Source organism: Lytechinus pictus, chromosome 3, assembly GCF_037042905.1.
Source record: "Lytechinus pictus isolate F3 Inbred chromosome 3, Lp3.0, whole genome shotgun sequence".
Lineage (NCBI taxonomy): Eukaryota > Metazoa > Echinodermata > Echinoidea > Temnopleuroida > Toxopneustidae > Lytechinus > Lytechinus pictus.
Window position 1 is genome coordinate 65,038,644 of NC_087247.1, and position 21,934 is coordinate 65,060,577.

Here is a 21,934-nt window from a genome sequence, read left to right on the forward strand (position 1 = left end):
AAATTATATATATGTTTTAAGTAACGTTTGCAGTGTGTTTTATTTTTTAAAGTGAAATTAAACAAAACTCAATATATACACAGATAGAATATAATTACACTTGAAAATAATTGGCATAACTCAAAAAGTTAATACTATTTTATTTTAGATTTTCAAAACAGAATTTGCATATCCATTATACAGATCTTTACAGCATAATACACATAAAACAGGTTCAAGGTTATAGCCAATATTAAGTGCATATTCAAGTCACATATCAACATTTTAATTCTATGTAACCTTCCAGCACTGGTGGGATCATTTCCCCCAAAGTGGGTAACTGAGACGCAATCTGAATACGCATTCTTTCAAAGGAAAGGCTATGGCAAGGGTTTTCATGCACTTGCGTAGGTGAGCATACTAGATGCACCTCTGTGAACTCTTTGTTTTTAGACCCCCCCCCCCCCCCCCCGTCTTTTTAGGGTCAATGATATTTAGGCAATTCTATGATCATTCAATCATCCATTGACTCATCTACTTGGCAAAACCTCAGAATTAATTTCCTTCTTTCTCTTTCCAATTTACCTAAAAAGGGCTATTATATGGGGTTGAATGGATCCCCCTCCCAACATATTCTGTTGTGCGAAACTTTCCACCGCGCCACTTGCAGATTTTTTACCTTTAAGTCTTGCGCATCTTTTGAGACCACAAAATTGCTCCATATCATTATTTTTGTGTACTAAATCAATGCAAATTGAATTTTCTCATCTTGTTCATATAGATATCAATCGACTAAAATCAATTGATTTTCGTAAAATACATAAGAAATTCATTAAATAATAAAATACATATGGGCAATCCCATAGGTTGGTGGACATGAGCTCAATGTGTCTTTGTACATATAGCCCATCTGAACCGTAACGTGAGTAACCACTTTATCTGCACCCCTAGTAAAAACCATGTGTTCTTTATTTTTTTAATTATATACAAATTTGTCTCCCTAATATACTTCTTTGAAATTGATATAATCAACTTTCATAAAAGCCTTGTATGAGGACACTTTTCACTTATGTCCACTTTTCATTTTATGCATGTCCACTTTTCATTTTATGCATGTCCAAATCATGTAACATGAGTAACCAACACATTTCAAAGATTTGCCAGGAGCATAATGAAATTTCCCAAGTTTTGTTTTTATACAAAGGATAGTCAGACTGCGTACTATGTTGTGATAAAGAGATGTTTAGTTCCTATCAATAATAATGGAGTTACAGCTCCAAGTATGAGTCAAGGTGTCTCCAAATGTAACGTGGGTAACCGTGGAATAGCCCATATGACAGATTTCCAAACCAATTTTTTTCAAACAACTGAAATGGTACAAAGAATATTTATGCAAAATAATGAGCATTCTAGGAACTTTATTTAGCAAGTGAGAGAAAAAGTGATTTATGCATAAATTAGCATAATTTACACTATTATGCCAATTTTTGAGAGGCTTGCACGATGGGCAGCTCAGTTCTCAAAAAAGGGGTGATTTAAAAAATAGTTATTCACATACATGTTCTCGGGCACTATTAACCGAAATTTTACGGGCAAACGTATGGTTCTCTACGTTCCTTATTGCACAATTTTAAAGTTATATCTTCATACAATATTCTTTCAGTGATTTCTATTTTCAATTGATACTTTTTACTTCGTTACATAATTCATTGTAATGTGTGGTGTACAGTATGAGAAAAATATAGAAGAAATTTAAAATGTACCCTTATTTCACATCAAAGCTATTCCTTTGTATATGCTAGAATGTAGTTTTGCTAAGACTGTTCATTGTCAGATAACAATTCTTTTGTACATTCTTTCAACACATAGTGAGTTTTATTAAATCGCATTGCACTTCAAACGATATTTTCAGTACTGTTTCAGAAACTCAGTATCAAGCATAATTGATACCTTTAGATTTAAATCCTTGTACAATACTGTACAATAATGACTGCAAGCTACCTTTACACATTTTACACATTTACACATTTTACTGTCATAGAAGAAAAAACAATATAAAATTCATAAACACCTGGTTTTCTTTTGGGCAGAAATATTTACAAAATATTGTCTGTCATTACTTTAGGTAATAGCAAAGAACAAGAATCCCTAATCACTTGAGAAGACAGAAAATTCCATTGATATTTGGGGAAGAGATCCACATCAATGGTAATTCTTATATGCTCAAACAAATAATCACAGCCTTTGACTAATATCAGATTTAACAATGAACATGAGATATAATGATTAATATTTTTTTTTTAAACATGATATTACAAAAAAAAGATTCAATAGAATGGAACTACTTTCCATCGGAATGTATTTCCAACAGCTTCAACACTTCATTCAATTATATCACAAACACTTTTCAATTTATGCACATTATCTTTGGCATATCCATTAAAAATTGTTTGGAATGAAATAAATACTGCACTAGATATATCTAATAGTGCAGTTTGACCAAAAATGGACAAGAATACCTGTTTAATAATACAAAAGATGTTGATCATCCTGGTAGTAGAAATCATGTTTAGTTTTGCTGGTCTAAATCGATTTAGTTTTTGTTGTTTATGATCTCAAAACAGTCCATCATAAAGTTTATTGAAACAATACATAAGAAATTGCAAAAAAAATAAAATAAAATACTTAAGAAATTTATCTGATATCGCAATTTTTTAACGTAAATTTGGTAAGAACACCACAAAGAGTTTCTACACCAAAAATTAGAACATTTGGAGCTCTATTTTAGGGAGTTAGAAGAAAAAGTATGATTTTGAATATGCATGAATTAGCATAATCAATTCATAGCAATTTGCATGAAATAAATTACAATACAATTTTGTAGATTATGTCCCAGATGACGTGCATGCCAATTTTCAGCATGATCGCGCTGTTGAGGTCTGAGATCTCAAGTGGAGCCTGCGAGCCCCCCCCCCCCCCCCCCCCCCGCTATATGATTTTCCAAAATACCCAAGGCTAGATAGGGTTAAGGGCTATGATGAATCTATGACTTTGTACAACTCTGCAGTAAACATATGACACATCATATGCCACCTATCCCCGGGGGGGCCACTTACATTGACGAGTGGATACCATGCGCGACCAAGAAAACACGTAAAAAGGATGTCTTTTTCAAGATAGGGCACGTTACGTACGTAACGTGATAAGGGTGTCAAAAACACAAAAATAATGAAAAAAGGGTATCTATTTCGCTAGGAAAGCTATGTGTTTAGGGTCACATTTGCGGGGATGATAAAACAAAATGAAAATGTTGTATAAAGGATGTCCTTTTTGCCCCAACACTACGTGTTTAGAGTCCCGAATTGCGCGAGGTGAGGAAGGTGGGACCTTACTAAACCAAATGGTGTGTAAATTAGGTAAAACCGACGGACCCGTGACACAACATTAAAATATACTTGTTTAGGGGTTCATTTCAGGGAATACTTGCCAAGAGTATAGTTTTGTTTCCAATACATGTTAAGGGTAGGGTTTCAGACGCCAATACTTGTTAAGGGGTGCATTTTCAGAACATGGAAAATACGCAATTTGGGTGCTTTTCGAGACCCCGTGGTCGCGCATGGTATCCACTCGTCAATGGAAGTGGCCCCCCCGGGCACCTATCATAATTAGCAGGACCCTACTGCCACCTTATGATGATTGTAGACCAAATATATGGGGCATCGGGGTTTGTACAACGTGCAACCAGAATTCCAATCAGTGAGATAGATGGGACATACAATCACCTCAATGCAACTTCTATTATCAAGAACAATATGATAGATCATCTCATCCCCCTGGATCAAATGCCACTACATCCCCATCATGGGTGTGCGCATTCTTTTCAAGATATCTCCTACTCAGATTGTGGATACAAAGTTTTGGCATGTGGTCTTAATAATCATTTTAAGAGCTGTAGTCTTTGTATAGTTTCTAATTTACACAATATTTCAATATGTTATGTTTCCTCATCATGATATACTCTACAATATCAGAACTTGCACACTGTATATTAAGAGCAGCATGATATCCTAGACTTGTTCTCAGATTGCACTTGTATCCTACCATCACTGTCTATCCGTCCTTCTGCATAGGATAACTCTCTTGCCATAGAAGTCTGCACTAGCATTTCCTCAACAAGGAAGCTATAATAAGGTGAAATAAATGAAATAAGAGTTGTTTATGTTAGGTTAGAATTTACTGGAAGCATGTTGGTGTTTGGGGTGTGCATGTGTATGTGTGATGTCATATTAGGGCTGGATAATATGACATTATTGAAATATTGTGACATTGAAACTTAATGAATTGACAAGAATATTGGGTGCATCATATATTATGACGTTGTAAACAATTGAGGTTTAATGTGATTCAGACAACATAATGCTAGAAAGCAAAGATATTATTCATATTATTGAAAAATCCAACTCACCAGGGAATTATATCATAAAATTTTCATCCTTAACCAATATTTTATTTCCAACTCGTAATTCTGAATTAGCTGAGAAGTGATACAAGAACATTACATGACATTTTAGGGACAATAAATCATCATATGGTTTTATTTGAATACCTAAATGTGGAATATTGTGCAATAGTGTATATACATTTCTCCAACTTGAATGGGTTGGTTGCATTTTATGAAAGTGAAATGAGTCCTAACTCACCAAATTCAGGAATCCTGCATCTTTTCAAGTCACCATAGCTACAAGTACATTCAAATTCCTAATGTAAGGCCACCATTATCTTCCAATAGCTGGCAAAAATTTTCTGAATGCAGCAAAGGATTGCTTTAATGCGATTCAATGATTTAAAACAATTATATAATTCCCAAATATGTAGGTATTTTACAGGGCTTTTCCGTTGCTTTTCAGAGTCTAATGTTATCAAATTGTATTCCTACTCAAAATAGACCGAATTTAAACCCATTATGTTTTAATCCACATTTTCTTTTCATGAGACTTACTTCATAGATTGATCGATGTTGGTGTTGTCTTTGACTGAAATCTTATTCCATCCTATAAAGTTATTTTTATGACATAATTCTTTGATCTCTTCTTCTCTCACATCAGGTGAAGGTAGATCAATCTGAAATATAAAATAAGGGTAATGTAAAGAATAAAATAAATACCATTCACAAATCATTCACCTCATACATTAATCTTTGTTAACCATAACCATCTCTTGTTGAATTATAATGGTGATAAACAGAGTGCTCATTACACTTTAGCACCAATTACACATTTATAAGACTCAATGTCATAGAGGACATATATGCAGCAGTCAATTTCAAACCTAGAAATCAATGGAATTCAGAAAATTTGACATTTATTCATTTTCCTTTTCCCCGATTCCTGTTTTGGGTCATCATAGTTATTTTGCAAACCGAGAGCTGATGGAAGCAGTATGTTAAACACCAACTTGGCATTAATCATAATACTAGAAAACATGTTGTCACTCTTACCACTGGTGTGTGACAGGTCTATTCAGGACTAGATATTGGAGATATTTTCTATATGATTACCCAACCAGGGGCCGCAAAACTGGAAGAAGGGGTTAGGGACTTCCACCCCCTATTTTTCTTCAATAAATGTGTACAAAATTGTTTTTTGTATGGTCAGCTCCTCCCCAATCAAAACTGTTCCATGGCCCCTAATAACGTAGTATGAACTGTTGTGAATGTCCTTCATCTTACCTTATTGGCAAGTAAAAGGCAGGGAACAGGGGTTCCATTTGATAATGTCACTTTCTTTTCAACATCATTCTTCCAATTCATAACACTGTTGAATGTCTTGCGTTGTGTAACATCAAACATAATAACACAAGCTGAAGCATCTTTGTAGTAAACTCTTGTCAATGAGCTCACTCTCTCTTGACCTGATAAAGACATGAGAATCAAAATTAAATATTGAATTAATGACCACCAGTATTATTTTATAGGGTTCACATACCCTGTATAAGAGTTATTTTAAAAGGCATTTTGTGCATAATAAAAAGAAAAATTGTGCTGTAATCTTAAATGTCTAATCATAATGGATAGCTATTTTGCACTGTTAAAGGACAAGTCCACCCCAACAAAAAGTTGATTTGAATAAAAAGAGAAAAATCCAAAAAGCATAACACTGAAAATTTCATCGAAATCGGATGTAAAATATATAAAAAAGTTATGACATTTTAAAGTTTCGCTTAATTTCACAAAACAGTTATATGCACATCCTGGTCGTTATGCAAATGAGGAGACTGATGACGTCATCCACTCACTATTTCTTTTGTATTTTATTATATGAAATATGAAATAATCTAATTTTCTTCTCATTGTAAAGTGAAACAATGATTAATTCCTCCCCGAACATGTGGAATTAGCATTGTTTAATACTATGTGGTTCAGTCAAGTTGGTCGTTATTGTCAAATCTATAAAAAATGAAATATTGTATAATTCAAACAATAAAAAATAAAAGAAATAGTGAGTGATGGACATCATCGACTGACTCACCTAGTTGTGCATATCACTGTTTTGTGAAAAATAAGCGAAACTTTAAAATGTCATAACTTTCTTATTTTACATCCGATTTTGATGAAATTTTCAGCACTATGCTAGTTTGATTTTTCTCTATTTGTTCAAGTCAGCATTTTCCTGGGGTGGACTTGACCTTTAAAGCAATCTGCAAGAGAAATTACTCTCACATATTTACTTTTCAAGATTGACCATATCTGGCATTTTAGGGCCAAAATTGATGTCTTATTCTGTTATTTCAATTTTCAAGCCCTTGTATCTTTATTATTGACAATCATTAGGAATTATTCTACAGATCAGAATTGATCATTGAAATGTGTGAAATGAGATTGTTTTAAAATTGCAAAGCTCAGAAGCTACAGATAATTTGATTATTTTGTGACAATTTAAAAAAAAAATTGGTGCCAATTCTCTCAAAAAATTTTGTGGGTGACTTCATGTCTCACAATTTCAAATAAATATCATTTCACATGTTTACAACATGCAAACAAGTGGAGCCCCTCTGGCAGTCTTGCCTGCATTACCTGATTCAATATAGCAGCAGTGCTGACTTTGAAAATGACTATAGAATAATCATTCACAAAAACCACTATTCAAATTAAGATGAAATACTATTCATTGACCCTAAATGACGTTTGACCTTGATCGTGTGACCGAAACTTGTGCAAGACGATCAATGATACTAGTACTTGATTACTCATATGTCCACATTTCATGAACTAGATCCACATACAGAGCTGCCAAATAGTACGATTTTGTCGTATTCCGTACGATTTTTCACTTAAAATACGACACTAAGATATTTCTAAATAAAATATGATTTTACGAAAATATATAGCTATGGGCATCCGTGTACTATATGTGTGTATCTCTCATTGGCATTTTTGTACATGATTACGTACGTACGTGAGCATTGCTGGAGTGTATTCGAGTGTACGGTTGGCATGTTATGACGGAGATAGAGCGAGCATGTGTATTATGTTATACTGACTGGCATATCATATACCGCGCTTCCTATACGTAAATGTGTTTGTGTGCACAACAGGCAAGTACGATGTGCCCAGCGCTAGCGCAGCCATGGCCAAGCCAGGTACTCAGGTGTGCGCATGTGCATGCATATGCATGTACTGTGTGCAAATCTCGCGGCGCTCTACCATCTTTGGTGCGAATCTAAATTCACTAGCGCGCTGGCGATATTGCTTCGACTTCGTACTCGTCTTCTTGAGCATTGTCGTTGTGCGTTGTCTGTGATCATTGTGTTGAATAATTTATGTAATATTCATGACATCGAAAGGATCTGGATCATCACGGAGACAAACATTCCTATCCGAATATACGACTAGGTGGCCATGCATAGTGGCCAGCAAGAAGAACAATTACACCGCTTGATGTACGGCATATGCATGTGAGTTCTCAATATCGCAAAGAGGTGCAAAGGACATCACCTTGCACCTAAGTCGGCTGAAGCATCTACAAGCTGTGGAAGCCATGAAAAACGTGACAACACTTGCTACATTTTGGACAAAAACAAATTTTTCTGTTATCAGAGCAGAGACGCTGATAGCGAATTTTTTTATAGAACATAACTTGCCCTTTGCAACGGCAGATCATTTTACCCAACTTGTTAAGGTCATGTTTTCAGACAGAAGAATTGCAAAGAAGTTCGCATCAAAACGAACAAAAACAACAGCCATTGCGAGGACCCTTGGACAAACAGTAAAAGGTATGTGTAACTGTTCGACCTAATTATGCTTCTGAATGTTTTTATGTTTTACTTTTATTTTAAATTATTTGCTGGTCTTATCGTGAATTTTGCCCCCTCTCTTGCTAAGCATGTAGTCGCGTGGTGTAACTTGACTGTTAGAGTCGATTGCAAATCCTTTTTCCCTGCCACTGGCATCAGAAATAAACGGCGAGTGAAGGGAGTGGGGACAGAAATGACTTGGCATTAATATATCGGAATATATTGCCGCCTGACTGAATGAACTCGTAGTCATAGATCTAGATCTACATACATGACATACCATGACAATGACGTTACCAGCAAAGGCAAAGCCTTTATTAATTAACCAGCATCGCCATCGGTTGATTTCATAGGCCACAGTTTACGGTGCGAAAGCACAGTGCCAATGGCAATGCTCATTTGCTTCCTACCAATACCATGATCAAAATGAAATTTTGTAAAAACTTAGTGTGCATTTTGCATGGTGCCTATAGTCATGCCTATACTATAGTTGCACCTAGTTACAACTTGTGCCTAGTTATCTGATGATAACCTGGCATGCGTGTAAGTGCTATTTGCAGGGAAAGATTGTTTAATGTCCCACATGAAATTTCTATGTGTGGGGCTGTTGTTAAATTTCACAATGGTCCCACATATAGAAGTTTTATGTTTTAAATGAATGGGTTGAACAATTCGGTTGAACAGTCTGAACTAACAGAATATTTACGTGTGTTGAGGAACGGAGGTTTTTAGTCTTTAAAATATCTCTTAGACTTAGTCTCATTATTTCATTTTATTTGTACATTGCAGGGGACATATTCAACAAGATAGGGAGGAACCCTTCTCAATCTCAACAGATGGTACATGTAGTTCTGACAGTGGGGCAGAAGAGCAACTGTACCCCATACTAGTGAGGTAGTTCGATGACGATGTTCAACATGTTGTGACTGTTCTCTTAGAAATAGCTACGACGAAGGAAACTTCCACTGGAAAGAACATCTTTCAACTTCTTGATAAAGTTCTCACAGAGCATGAGATTTCGTGGAAAATGTGACATGATTCTCATCGGATAATGCTGCAGTTATGATTGGAGTTCACAATGGGGTAGCTGCTTATATTATACAAAAGAATCCTGAAGTATAGATTAATGGCTGTGTGTGTCATTTACTCCATCTTGCGGCTGAGAAAGGAGCTCAACAACTTCCAATATCTCCGGTTGATCTCTTGATACCTATTTACTATTATCTCGAAAAGTCTAGCAAAAGGCACAAAGCATTTCGTGCTGTGCAGTCCTGCTGTGACGTCTAGCAGCATGCAATTCTCAAACATGTGTGCACCAGATGGTTGTCCCTTGAGCAGGCCTTGGAGAGACTTCTTGAACAATGGGTTCCTCTGGTTGAGTTCTTTCGGAGTGAATCTGAAACTTCATCATCTTCTGCACCAAAGAAGAGGGGTGACCAGCTGAAGACCACTTCTACAGATGTTAAACCGCAACCCCAGCAAAAGAGCAGCATTAGTTCCTAGTCTGTGTCTGGAAAAGCATGCACAAGTTCGGAATCGTCATCTGCATCAAAGAGAAAGATTGAAGATGACTCCCATCAGAGTAGCGGTAAATATGTGAAGACTTCTACTAGTGGTCCTCAAGTTCATCCACCTCCCCAGAAGAAGGGCTCTGGCTTTCCCCTTCATGCTGCCAAAACTACAGTTACAAAGCCTGCATCTTGAAAATCAAGCTCTACTTTTGCATCTATGTTGGAGTCATCAACAAGTAAAGCTGCAGTTGGCCACAAAAACTTTGTTTTCAGGTGTTACAACTCCAAGTACTTCTTCTTGTCCTTCTACTTCTTCCATCGGGAAGAGAGCCAGTGTGAGTAATGTGACAAGAAAAAACAACTCCTTGCAAGTACCACAGTTGGATCAGGAAAGAAAAAAACTCCAAGTGCTAGAATGCCAACATCAAGTTCTAGTGGTACAACATTATCAAAGAAGACAGGTCAACTGTTTGCAGGCACAAAGGTAACCCAGAGAGCTCCGGCCCGCAGATGACTCAGATGACGGGCCGGAGCTCTCTGGGTTAGCACAAAGGGTGCTGTAAGCAAGACCTCTCAAGAGGTCATAGTTACATCTAAGGCAGGTGCTATTTATGACAAACTGACAGATGATGAGAACAAACTCTATTGCCTGTTTCTCCACCACAACATCCCTTTGTTCACCAGACTGAATTTAGAGCTCCAAGAAGAATTACCTAAGATTTATGTCCTACTTGACAGACTGCAAGCCTTTCTTCAAAGTGCTCCGACAAGCTTTGTTAAGCCTAAAGTGCTGATGACATCTTCACAAGAGTGTGATTACAAATGCACTGACAATCAGCGTGATGACAAGGATCTGGTGATTGGTTCTAAAGTGAGGGGGTTCCTGCAAAGTGGACACTTCAGTGATGGCCAGAAAAGGAAGTCCTTCTCATCAGTGAGACAGTACTACATGTAAATGTCAGTTTGCAATTATGTGGTAACCAAATTTCCGATGAAGGATCCGCTACTCGTGCATGCTAGAGTGGCTAATATTAAGAGACAACAGGAAATACCCTTTGCATCAGTGGAGTATTTTATTAGGAGATTCCACTTCATGGAAGATGAAATTGACAATGTGGAACTGGAATATGCCTCCTACCAGAGTGATCCTGCTGTAGACAAGATTGATACAGAAAAAGCAGACTTGGCATGCGTGGCAGTATCTCAGCTCAAAGATCCATCCAGTGGGCAGTTGTGCTATGCTCATCTAGTTAAAGTCATGATGCTGATTCTGTCTATCTCTCATAGTAATGCATCTGACGAAAGGCTTTTCAGTATGGTGAGAAAGAATAAGACAGAGTTTAGGTCCAGTCTGAGTACCGGTACTACAACATTAAGTGATATTCTCACTCAAAAGGCAACATGCCAATGTAAAGGACAAAACTGCTTTGAAATTAAATTCAGCAATAATCTATTAAGTGCAAAGGAGCAGCGACTATCAGCAGCTGCATCAGGGTCCCACATTTAAATGAGGTAACCTATCAGCCATGCATGTAATTACGTTACTAAATGAAGATCCTATGATTTTACCCCCTAATCCTATTCATACCTGTCGTATACATTATATACATGTAAAAATTACAGTGAGCACAACAAAATAAGGAGATGTATAGTAGGAAAGTACACGACGGGTATGATTATGATTTTTTGTCTAAAAATATGATTTTTGGGGTGAAATGATATTTTTGGTCAAGTGTGGTTGGCAGCTCTGCATATACATGTACTTTCAGAGTTATATTTTAAAAACTTAGCCTTGGTTAAGATTTCGTTTTGATTTCCCCAACATAATCTAAGTTCATTAACCCTAAATGACCTTTGACCTTGGTCGTGTGACCTGAAACACACAAATGATAAAATTACTCTTATGTCCAAGTTTCATGAACCAGATCCATAAACTTTCAAAATTATAATGGCAATTCAACAAATACCCCCAAAAGGCCAAAGTTCAATAAACCTAAATACAATGAGACAAATAAACTAAATCTCATTCATCTGAATATGATTCTGGCGGTTTGTTTTCACTTTGTTTTAACAGATTAAAATAATACAGACATTTAGCTAACATACTCATCCTTTATAATAAAAAATAAAATATGAACAAGTGGAACGCCTCTGGCAGTCTCGCCTGCATTACATATTTCAATATAGCAGCAGTGCAACTTCACAATAACAATAAACACAGTATTTATTTTGCACCATCTATCTAGTACGGTAAACCATTCCGAGGTGCAGGATGAAGGATGAATTATTTTACAAAAAGAGAGGGGGGAAAAAGGTATTCAATAAATATAAAATCCTAAGTTCATGACCTTTGACCTCAACTACCATACTTATTTTTATCATTTGTGATATCCAATATATCCAACATCCAATGTAGGTTTCATTTTATGTAATTAGGTGATCTGTCGATCGACAGATCAACTCTTAATTTCGTACGAATTTTCTTTTTTATTTATTTATTATTTATTTTTATTTTCCGCCCTATTCTTGTTAGCACAGAATCTCCAAGTCTACATCATCAATTATCTTCAAAATATCATCAGATATGGGGACTCATCATGTGATGTGTATAAAGCAAGTTTAAGGTCAAAAGGTCATCATGACGTCATCTAGACGCCATTTTGTAAAATCACAGTTTCAATCATATCTTCATTATCAATTATCAAAAATTAACAATATTTACATCACATTAACTTCAGGTCAAGGGTCAACTGTCCATGTCATCAAAGGTCATGTAAAGGTCACGACGTGCGCGTACGCGCGCGTCAAAATTTTAAAATGCTCAAAATCACTTTTTGACCAAAGTAGAGTACGAATCAGGTCATTTTAAGCATTTCAAAAATTTGCGCGCACGTAACGGCACTATACAACATAGTATCGGTATTTTTTTTAATATCAATGCATTGATTATATAATTCTGAGTAATTTGATACCTTGATCAACCTTCTACGACAAGTAATAACGGAATTAGCCTCCATCAAAGTTTACAGCACGCACGCGCGCGCGCACTAACCATAGACAATATATGTGCAAAAACATGCCTTTACAAAACTCATTATAGCTCTTCAGGTAGTCCGTTGACCCCCAATTTTTTTTTCATATTCGAATAGAGTATGGACGGGAGATATGATTTCATGTCACATTTGACCCGAAATTTTATCATGACGTCATCAAAATGGCGTCGGAACTCAAAATTCCCATTTTGCTACTAATGACGTCATCACAATTATGCAAATTTGACTCTAAGTTCGTAAATATTGGTCAATTTTCGCTCAGTTTCTTATATATTGTAGCTGAGGACATATTCTTTCTAATGTAATGGCTATATTTACATTTAAAGGAACGGATCATCCTGAAAAATGGCAAGCTATAGAGGCATGTCATTTTCGCTCATTTTGTGTGCAATCTCTATGGGAAATGACTTTTTCTCAAAACTGGATTTTACATTCCTCTATATCGCGAGCCATATCTCCATTTCTTTTTGTCGGTTTTCTCTGAGCTTGGGGTATGTTGTAGCTGAGATTGTAAGCTATCGAAGTGTCGTCTCCATTTTCCGATCAGATGCCGGGATCATGCCCGTATTTCACTTGCAAAATTGGATTTGAGATCATCTCAATTTGCTATGTGTAAAGTCTATGGGAAATAGTGCTTATGTGTATTAGTCTATGGGAAATAGTGTAGCTCAGTTGGTAAGGCATCAGACTTGCAATCCTAAGGTCGAGGGTTGGAACCTCGGGGTGAACATTTTTTTTTTTTTTCTTTTTCTTTTCAACATTTCACAAATGGTCCTTCATGACCATTACAAGGTATATAACTTAAAACATTGCACAATAAAATAGTTTTAAAAATCCTTTTAATATAACATGTACATGTACCATGTGTATCATTTACACCTATTTTCCAAAGTTTCTAATTTCTTTCTTTTCAAGAGTATTCAACACGTTCTTTTCGTAAGAGAAGTTCAGTTTTCATCATGATGATCATATTGATCTCAATAAACATGCTGATTGTCTTCCTGATCATGAAATCAGAGACAGATCACCTAATTCGTCCTCATGACGAATTAAAATTCTAGTTAAATTTTTTTTTGAACAAAATATGAATTCTTATCCAAGGAACTGACATGACTTTTGACCTTGACCCAGTAACCTGAAATAATACTCTTCTAATTTCTAACACCTGTCAACCATTATATCCCTGTTTAACATATGTAATACCGAATAATGATTTCAAAACTGCCATGAAAATTCAAAATCTTATTACAGATCATCATTTTTTAAGCCTTAAGGGGATATCAGTTTACTGAACCTGCAATTGGATTTTGACCTTTGACTAGTGGCCTCAAGTCACAAAATATTCATCAATTTGCCGATTTTATAGAGTAGGGATGCATATTTTCAAATTATCTTGAAGATTCAAAATCTGAACCGCTAAGTTTTTTATATTGATACTACATGTACATGGTCAAAGTTCATTGACCATAAATGACTTTTGACCTTGATCATGTGACCCAAAACTCATTCCAGATCATTAATGACACTTGAATATTATTATGTTCAAATTTCATAAGATAGGTAGTTGTGATGACATGACAAAAACTTAACCTTGGTTAAGATTTCATGGTTGACGCCGCCCCTGCTGCCGCTGTAAAAAAAAGCAGCACCCATGGTACTGCTCTGCTATGAGGGAGAGACAAAATTGTTCCTATAGTATTTTTCATTGATCTTACCTGCAATGTCCCATAACTGAAGCCTCACAATGTCCTGTTTGGATCTCTCTATCTTCTTTAGTGCAAAATCAACTATGGATAAACAAAACACGTAGAGATTCCTGTCTAGCTTCTTTTATGATGACTATGATGATGAGGGGGGGGGAGCAGGACGAGGGGGATGATGAGGATGATGATAAATAAAGCTGATATGAATACAACTTTGGAAGCTCAATTGTTTTCTGAACATCATTGTATAAAATCTGAAATTGTTTTTAGAAGTATAGTGCGTTCATATTGTAGCACTCATGTCTGTCTGTCAGATATGATACTCCTGGTGCTCTGCAATCATTAAAAAAAACAATAAACATATTCAGGTAATTTTAATTTCATTGTTTGTTTGTTTCAATTTTAGTTATCTATTTCATTTCTTTCCCTGGTATCCTTATCATGACACAATTTAACCCAAACTGCTGCATTTTTTAAGGTCATTGGCAGAGGAAACTGTGTTCATGATTGTAAATAAAGAGGCTTTAATAGGAGGAAATTATAATTTGTTAACAAATTTTTGTCATTACTAAGCCACGATGAACTGGAATACAAATACCCTTGATCTTCTTCTCTCTGACTCATTAATATGAAAATGCCGTCCGCTGTGGACAATAGATAGTAAGTAAAGAGGCTTGAAGAGGAGGAAATTATAATTTGGTAACAAATTTTCGGCATTACTCCTATTTGTTTAAGATCGCTATGCTCGATCTGTAATGAAAATCATAAGTCAGAAAAAAATGTGAACCAGTGGGATTGGAACCTGCCATCTACTGCTTTCATGTGTTCATGATTATCTACCAACCAGTAACTGTCATTGCAAATTAACAGCTCAGATGAATTTAAGATAGACCAGAGTCATGAATTTCTGTACCAACGAAAGTCATCCCATGATTATGTCTAGCTCAATCCACTTTTTTCCAGTATTCCCACCAAACAAGTGACAATAACATGCTAGCCAGGGGGGGGGGGGGGGTGGGGGGCAGTCCTCCCCCCAACGTCCCCAGAAAGAAAAATAAGGCAAAAGGGATTTTGTGTCTCGCCCACTTACGGAAATAACCAGAAATATCGTGATTTGCGAGGGTACGCAACGGAATTATATCGAAACTTCATTGTGAAATGACTGGGATGGAATAATACTTGTCATAAGAGTCTTGCATGTAAACTTTAATGTTGACCTCAAAATGAACTTTAACCATTCCATGTGACCTCCCAACACAATAGCATGCAGGTCCCCTAAGTACATCTACCATCCAAGTTTGGTTGAAAAGTGATTTATGGTTGCAGAGTTATGTGTCATAAGAGAGTCTTGCACAGAAACTTAATGTTGACCTGAAAATGACCTTTGACCTTATCATGTGACCTCTGACTGCAGCATGACATGCAGGTCTCATAACTACATCGACAATCCAAGTTTTGGTGAAAAGTGACTTGCGGTTGCAGAGTTGTGTCATACATGTAAGAGAGTCTTGTATGTAAACTTTAACGTTGACCTGAAAATGACCTTTGACCTTACCATGTGACCTCCGACTGCAGCATAACATGCAGGTCCACCAAGTCCATCTACCATCCAAGTTTGGTTGAAAAGTGACTTACGGTTGCAGAGTTAGGTGTCATAAGAGTCTTGCATGTTAACTATAACGTTGACCTGAAAACGACCTTTGACCTTACCATGTGACCTCCGACTGCAGCATAACATGCAGGTCCCCCAAGTCCATCTACCATCCAAGTTTGGTTGAAAAGTGACTTACGGTTGTGGAGTTATGTGTCATAAGGTTTGTGACTGACGGACAACAGACGACATTTGGATCCCTAAGTCTCGCCTTCACCTCTGGTGGGCGAGACAAAAAAAGAAGGGAAAAAAGAGGAGAAAAGGAAAATCGAAGGGAGGAAAGGGAACAAAGGTATAGCTTTGTCTGTTTTTCTTTTTATTCTTTTATTTTTTTCTCAAAAAAATTACCTTAACCAAACTAGTACTTCACTCTCGCTCTAAATTTATATATTTTGCTTCTGCACTTTGCACAATTAAATGACAATATTGTAGTTCTGCTTTGTTTCCCTCATCCTTTCTGTTACCTTGTTTTTCCACCTCGGCTATATGAAGAGTGTGTTTCTTGTCAGTCAAAGATCAAATGTATACATTAGGGCATGAAATTAGAATAAGGTTAGGCCGAAGTATAAGTTATCTCTTTTTTCATATTGATCACGCAAAATTTCCGCACTCCTGGTCGGGTCGGCCCTGGGTGGGTAAAATCTTTATATCAATTTCTGCCGTCACCCAGAAATGGGCGATTCCAGGGTCATGGACATTACATTTGGACCAATTTTTCTGCTTTAAGTGGTATATTTAGGACTCATTTCTGAACTCTGCAGTTTGGGTTTGTTAATTGATTATTGTAGCTGGAGCAAATTTCTACCTCTCATCAATTTTTTATGGGAATCCATCACTAATTATTACGACAGGAGTTATGTAAATGAACGTCATGGACATTACGCAGAAAAAACACGTTTTGCACACTATTAAAGTTCAACTCAAAAACTCTCTGAATTAAGAGTTCATTTCAATTGCAAAGCAGTATAGTGTTTATGGTTAGAGATAACTCTACAAGAATATGAAAACCAAATTGCAATAGTATCTTCCACAACTTTGGCAGGTCACTCAAAAGAACGTCATGGACATTACGGTGCATCACTATGTCATGTCCATGACGCTCATTGGCATATTTTGCATTTGGGTATGATTTCTTTTTTTCTGCTCAAGAGATTGCTTGTGATAAACTAAAATAGGATTTGAAGTATCAATAATATAATCCTTTTTACTTAGGAGTAACAAAACTTATTAAGGGGCCATTCCACAGAGAGCAAGACCGCTGAAAGACCTTCAAAGACCATGAATTTTGGTCGATCTTACAGAGGTCTCTCAATGAACCTACAATGGTCTTTGAGGTCTTACACGAGTCCTGACCAATCTTTCAGCGGTCTTCGTGGTCTTCATGGGCTCCAAAACTTTTTGAAACGGTTCAAAACAGTCTTACAACGGTCTAACAAGAAAATGGCCTTTCAGTAGTCTTTCAGCGGTCTTTCAGTAGTCTTTCGATGAACTTTCAAAGGTCTTAATAGTCTTTCAATGATCTTTTGGCAGTCTATCAAGATTTTTGCGGAGATCACTGTAAGACTCTTGAGAGATCATTGAAAGATCATTGAAAGATCATTGAAAGACCATTGAAAGACCAGGCAAAGTCCATGGAAAGAATTCTGAAAGATCACTTGTTGCATAAAAGATCTCTGAAAGACCATTGAAAGATCTCTGTAAGACTACTCTAAGACCAGTAAGACAAGAAATATCCATCAGTCTTTCAGAGTTCTTTGAGGGGTCTTTCTGAGCCATTCCACAGAGATGACAAATTTCAGTGATCTTGAAGACCGCTGTAAGACCTCATCAATTTAAGTCGCTGTAAGACCTCATCAATTTAAGTCTTTCAGTGGTCTTTCAATGGTCTCCGTTCTGTGGAATGGGGGCCTAACCGGTAGCATAAAATGTCATGGACATTACATTACATTGCAAAGTCAATGGAGGAAAATTAACAAAGAAAATACTACCCTTCAAAACTATTAACAACATTTATGGAAAATGGGGAAAAGACTTAAATTAAGTTAGATCTGAATGGCCCAGACACTATTCTTCACTTACCAGTTGAAAATGACTGGAAATGAATTTCAAATTTTTAGATGTCAGGACCACTTATCATGGAATCGCCCATATGTACATTTTTTTGTAGGCCACTTCTCCCAATTTTCAGCTCATTACTAAACAACCATATTTTGGAGCAAACAGGTTCCTCATTTAAAAAGAGGAAGGTATAAAATTTGTGTCATATTAAATAAAAAAGTACAATATTTCTATCAAATTCTATGAAAAAACTTCATGTCATTTCCCTGCACATTCATCTCCTGTCTTGTTTTGCACCCTCAGTTTTAAACTTTGAATGACACTTAAGTTTCTTAATCATTAAAAATGAAGCGCTTCAGGATGAGTCAAAAAAATTATACATCATTTTTATATATAATTTCAATAGATCACAGGAGTTTCAACTTTTTGCGCTCTATTTTCCTTGTAATGAAGTTCAATAATCTTAAAATATCAATTGAATTAGAGCCGATGGGGTATTAGGGATATCTACATTTGATGAAACATCCGCCCTTTGAAATTTCAGTTTCATTGCTCTGCACGGGGAGGATCTTCCTCCCGGCATATACCCTTATTCTCCTCTGCTTTGCAAGTTAAAGAAATGCCCTGTCGCAAAATTGTTTGTAATCAAATCAGATCTTTCCAAGGGAAGCATGCAATATAACTTAGAGAATACCTTTTTCCCGGGACCCTTTTATTAAAAAAGTTATAAAATGCTTAAGCTTTCGCGTTTTGCGCGAGGTTATTATTACTTTATTTTCCTCCATTTTATCCCTTTTGAAAATCACTTTTGAAAACAAGGTTCAAAATCACAATAGGGTCAACTTAATTGGAGCTGATATAGGTACTAGAGATGAGAGAGAGACTGCTCCTTTTCATTTTGATTTGATGAAATATCGAGAGCTTCACGCAGGTGAGGGAAACTCCCCCTCCCTGCACCCACCCTGTGGGAGCGCGCTTTGTGCGCTCTGTAAGTGTTGGCACGCTTTGAGTGCATTTACCGCCCCCTCCAAAATGAAATCCTGGCTACGCAGTAGGTTCATGCTAATATATTTTTATCTGAGACTTTTGGCATTCTATTTATATTTCAGCACTTTAACAATAATGCCATTCAAATTCAAAAGTAAACCTTTATCAATGAAGTTCAAATAACTTCAAACTATTGAAATGGGACTGGTATGTCATATTTATTCATTTTCCTTTCCTGATAGTCTATGAAATAGTAACCTCCTTTGGGTAGGACATTGTAGACTTTACAGATTTTGGATGGGAAGGTGAGAAGTTGACACGCTAATCATGCGTCCCATTTCAGTTATTATGATTTTGAAATTATGTTGTACAGAATTTGCACAAAATATGAAAATTATGGTTTCATTGTTTAAATCCATCAATTAGAATGCTGATTTCTGATCAGTAAAATGCCATTAGAATCTGGGAAGAAAACTATCTGACATAAATCATCCCCAAATTTATATAACCCATGGGTAAGGTATCCAGGGATGTGATTAGTATATCTGTCAAAACTTACCACCAACAGTTGTCTTGAAGCCTGGATCAAACTTGCCACTAACATATCTGTGAACAAATGTAGTTTTCCCGACTAGAGAATCTCCAACAATAATAACTTTGAACAGTTTCTCCTTTACCTCATTTGCCCCATCCATTCCAATTCTAGCATATACAATCAGTTCCTAAGATGAGAAAGTCAATGGACTATTGCCAATGTATGGATTTAAACTGATTCCTGATCTGTTATTACTATTTGCATGTCTATTAGGGTAAGGCTAGAGTCACATCATGTAGTCATTGTTGAAAGAATCCAATGTTCAGCTTCTCATGATTCACTAGATGAATAAAGGCAGACAGCAAGATGGCATAAACCTGTAATGGAAGAATAGTTGGGATTAGCATAGGGCTAGGCAAAAATAATTTAAACTATATACATGTACCTAATCTCACTGGCATTTCAGATGGTGGGTTCATTGGAGGCCATGGATTCCCTAGAACTTTCAAGACCAAGAAAAAAAGAGTATAGGAAACATATGGCTGTCTCAAAACTGTTCACTCATTACACCACTGCTTAGACTAGAGTCTTAATAGAACTGATAAATTGTCTGTGATTAAAATATTTATTTCAATGCCGTATCCATTCACCCTCATTGCGAGGTTAATATAACTAAATCCAGTGTTGTCGCAATGGCTTCCGGAGTGTTGATAAAAACACTCTTTCACTCAGGAGGGCAACATTTGCCAAATTATCCTGAGTTACCTTGTTACCTTGAAGGCCACACCATTCTATCATGGCACATATATAAATGTACAGAAGTGGTGTGGCAAAGTAAAGGAGGTCCATGGGACCCATTTAAAAACTTGGGATGTATTTTTCTCTTTATGGACACATAATGCAGTGTTTGCAGTCTGTCGACTCAAATTTCAGCTGACTTTAAATTTTGAGTGGCTATAGTTGGCAGCATTTTAAATAAACTGCTGAGGTAAAAAAATAATCTATAAAATACACATGCAGATGGATCTTCTGTATATAGCCTAGAAGACCTGAGATCTATAAGTTTACTGTATGATGGTGGTCCCCCATATATATATATATATATATATCTCATAAAAATTTTTAAAGAAATATATGATTTTCTTGGAAAAAACCTCGGGCAGTCATTTTCAAATTGAACAAAAAATGGTGCCCCATGTCTGCGCACCAATTCACTTTGCATGCGATTCAGGGATTTTGATGAGAAAGGCTGCATTTTGAGGCTGTTACAAGAAATGCCCAAATTTCATTATTTTTCCACCATTTTGAATCAGATCTTTTGATGAATATCTGTCTATGTATTGCATGTGTAAAGTTTGTGTTCGTTGCGTATCTTCATTTACTAGAATCACGCAAATACGTGTGTGCACAGACAAGGGGGACTGCACAGACTTGGGGGAACTTGCCATATGATTTTTTTTCTATGATTGATATAGACCTACATGTAATAAATATAACAAAGATTAATATTGGATATATTGCCTATTTCATTAAAGTGGAAGGAAAAAAACCGCCAGTATGTTATTCGTAGTTATAGTATCATGACAATTGGCGTTCCATACATCATATACGTGTGTTGTGTTTACGATTGATGCTTTGTATTTTATGCTGAACGTTGACTTGGTCACGGTTATATAAAGCTCAACCCAAATAACGTTACTTGGTCTTCTTGGATCGTCCGACGTTTCACCTTTTGTTGTTCTTGCGCAGAACAAAACAAAACACTAAATGCCCCCACTAAACTCACGGACTTAGCCACCCTGTGGCATAGATAGGTTGTTACCCCAGGGGGCCAGTCAAATGTACTGCTGTACACATGCATGGCCAAATTATTTCCAAACACCCCCTAAACAAGTTTTTCGCAGGCTTTATTTACACATTTTTTGCCCCTAAACAAGTTGTCGCCAGAATATGACCCCAAGGGAAAAAGCTTGTGGGAAATAAACATACCCTAAACATGTTTGGTTAGTCTTAAAAAAAAAAGCTTTGGAAAAAAGAACAAACTCTAAACAACTTTTAACCTGAAGTTCTAACTCGATCTGTACAGGGACTCAATGCCAATATGTTTAAGTATTAAGTTCGGATAAACCAAGGAAATGGGAGTTGCGTGATAGCTGAAGTAAGTC

General features: G+C 36.4%; 1 protein-coding gene across 2 annotated transcripts; it reads right to left on the minus strand.

Moving 5' to 3' along the window:
* Positions 1 to 1,380: 1,380 nt before the first annotated feature.
* LOC129256812 (ras-related protein Rab-7L1-like) lies at positions 1,381 to 20,148 on the minus strand. 2 transcript variants are annotated; one of them, XM_064097570.1, is made up of 6 exons: positions 19,794 to 20,148; positions 14,551 to 14,622; positions 5,708 to 5,889; positions 4,979 to 5,100; positions 3,666 to 4,160; positions 1,381 to 3,090 (listed from the first exon to the last, which is right to left on the minus strand). In XM_064097570.1, exons 1-5 carry the CDS (start codon positions 19,927 to 19,929, stop codon positions 4,028 to 4,030), a joined length of 645 nt encoding a protein of 214 aa, XP_063953640.1. In that variant the 5' UTR covers positions 19,930 to 20,148; the 3' UTR covers positions 1,381 to 3,090; positions 3,666 to 4,027. The 2 variants fall into 2 exon arrangements, with proteins under 2 accessions (XP_063953640.1, XP_063953639.1); XM_064097569.1 differs by having other exon boundaries at positions 3,636 to 4,160.
* Positions 20,149 to 21,934: the final 1,786 nt, after the last annotated feature.

Excerpts from the sequence above, each read along its gene's own strand:
- LOC129256812 (XM_064097570.1), bottom strand. The coding sequence starts at position 19,929 with ATGGATGGGGCAAATGAGGTAAAGGAGAAACTGTTCAAAGTTATTATT. Across the intron at positions 14,623-19,793 it reads CTTCAAGACAACTGTTGGTG|TTGATTTTGCACTAAAGAAG; the intron begins GTAAGTTTTGAC and ends GTTTATCCATAG. Across the intron at positions 4,161-4,978 it reads AACATCGATCAATCTATGAA|CTTCCTTGTTGAGGAAATGC; the intron begins GTAAGTCTCATG and ends ACCTTATTATAG.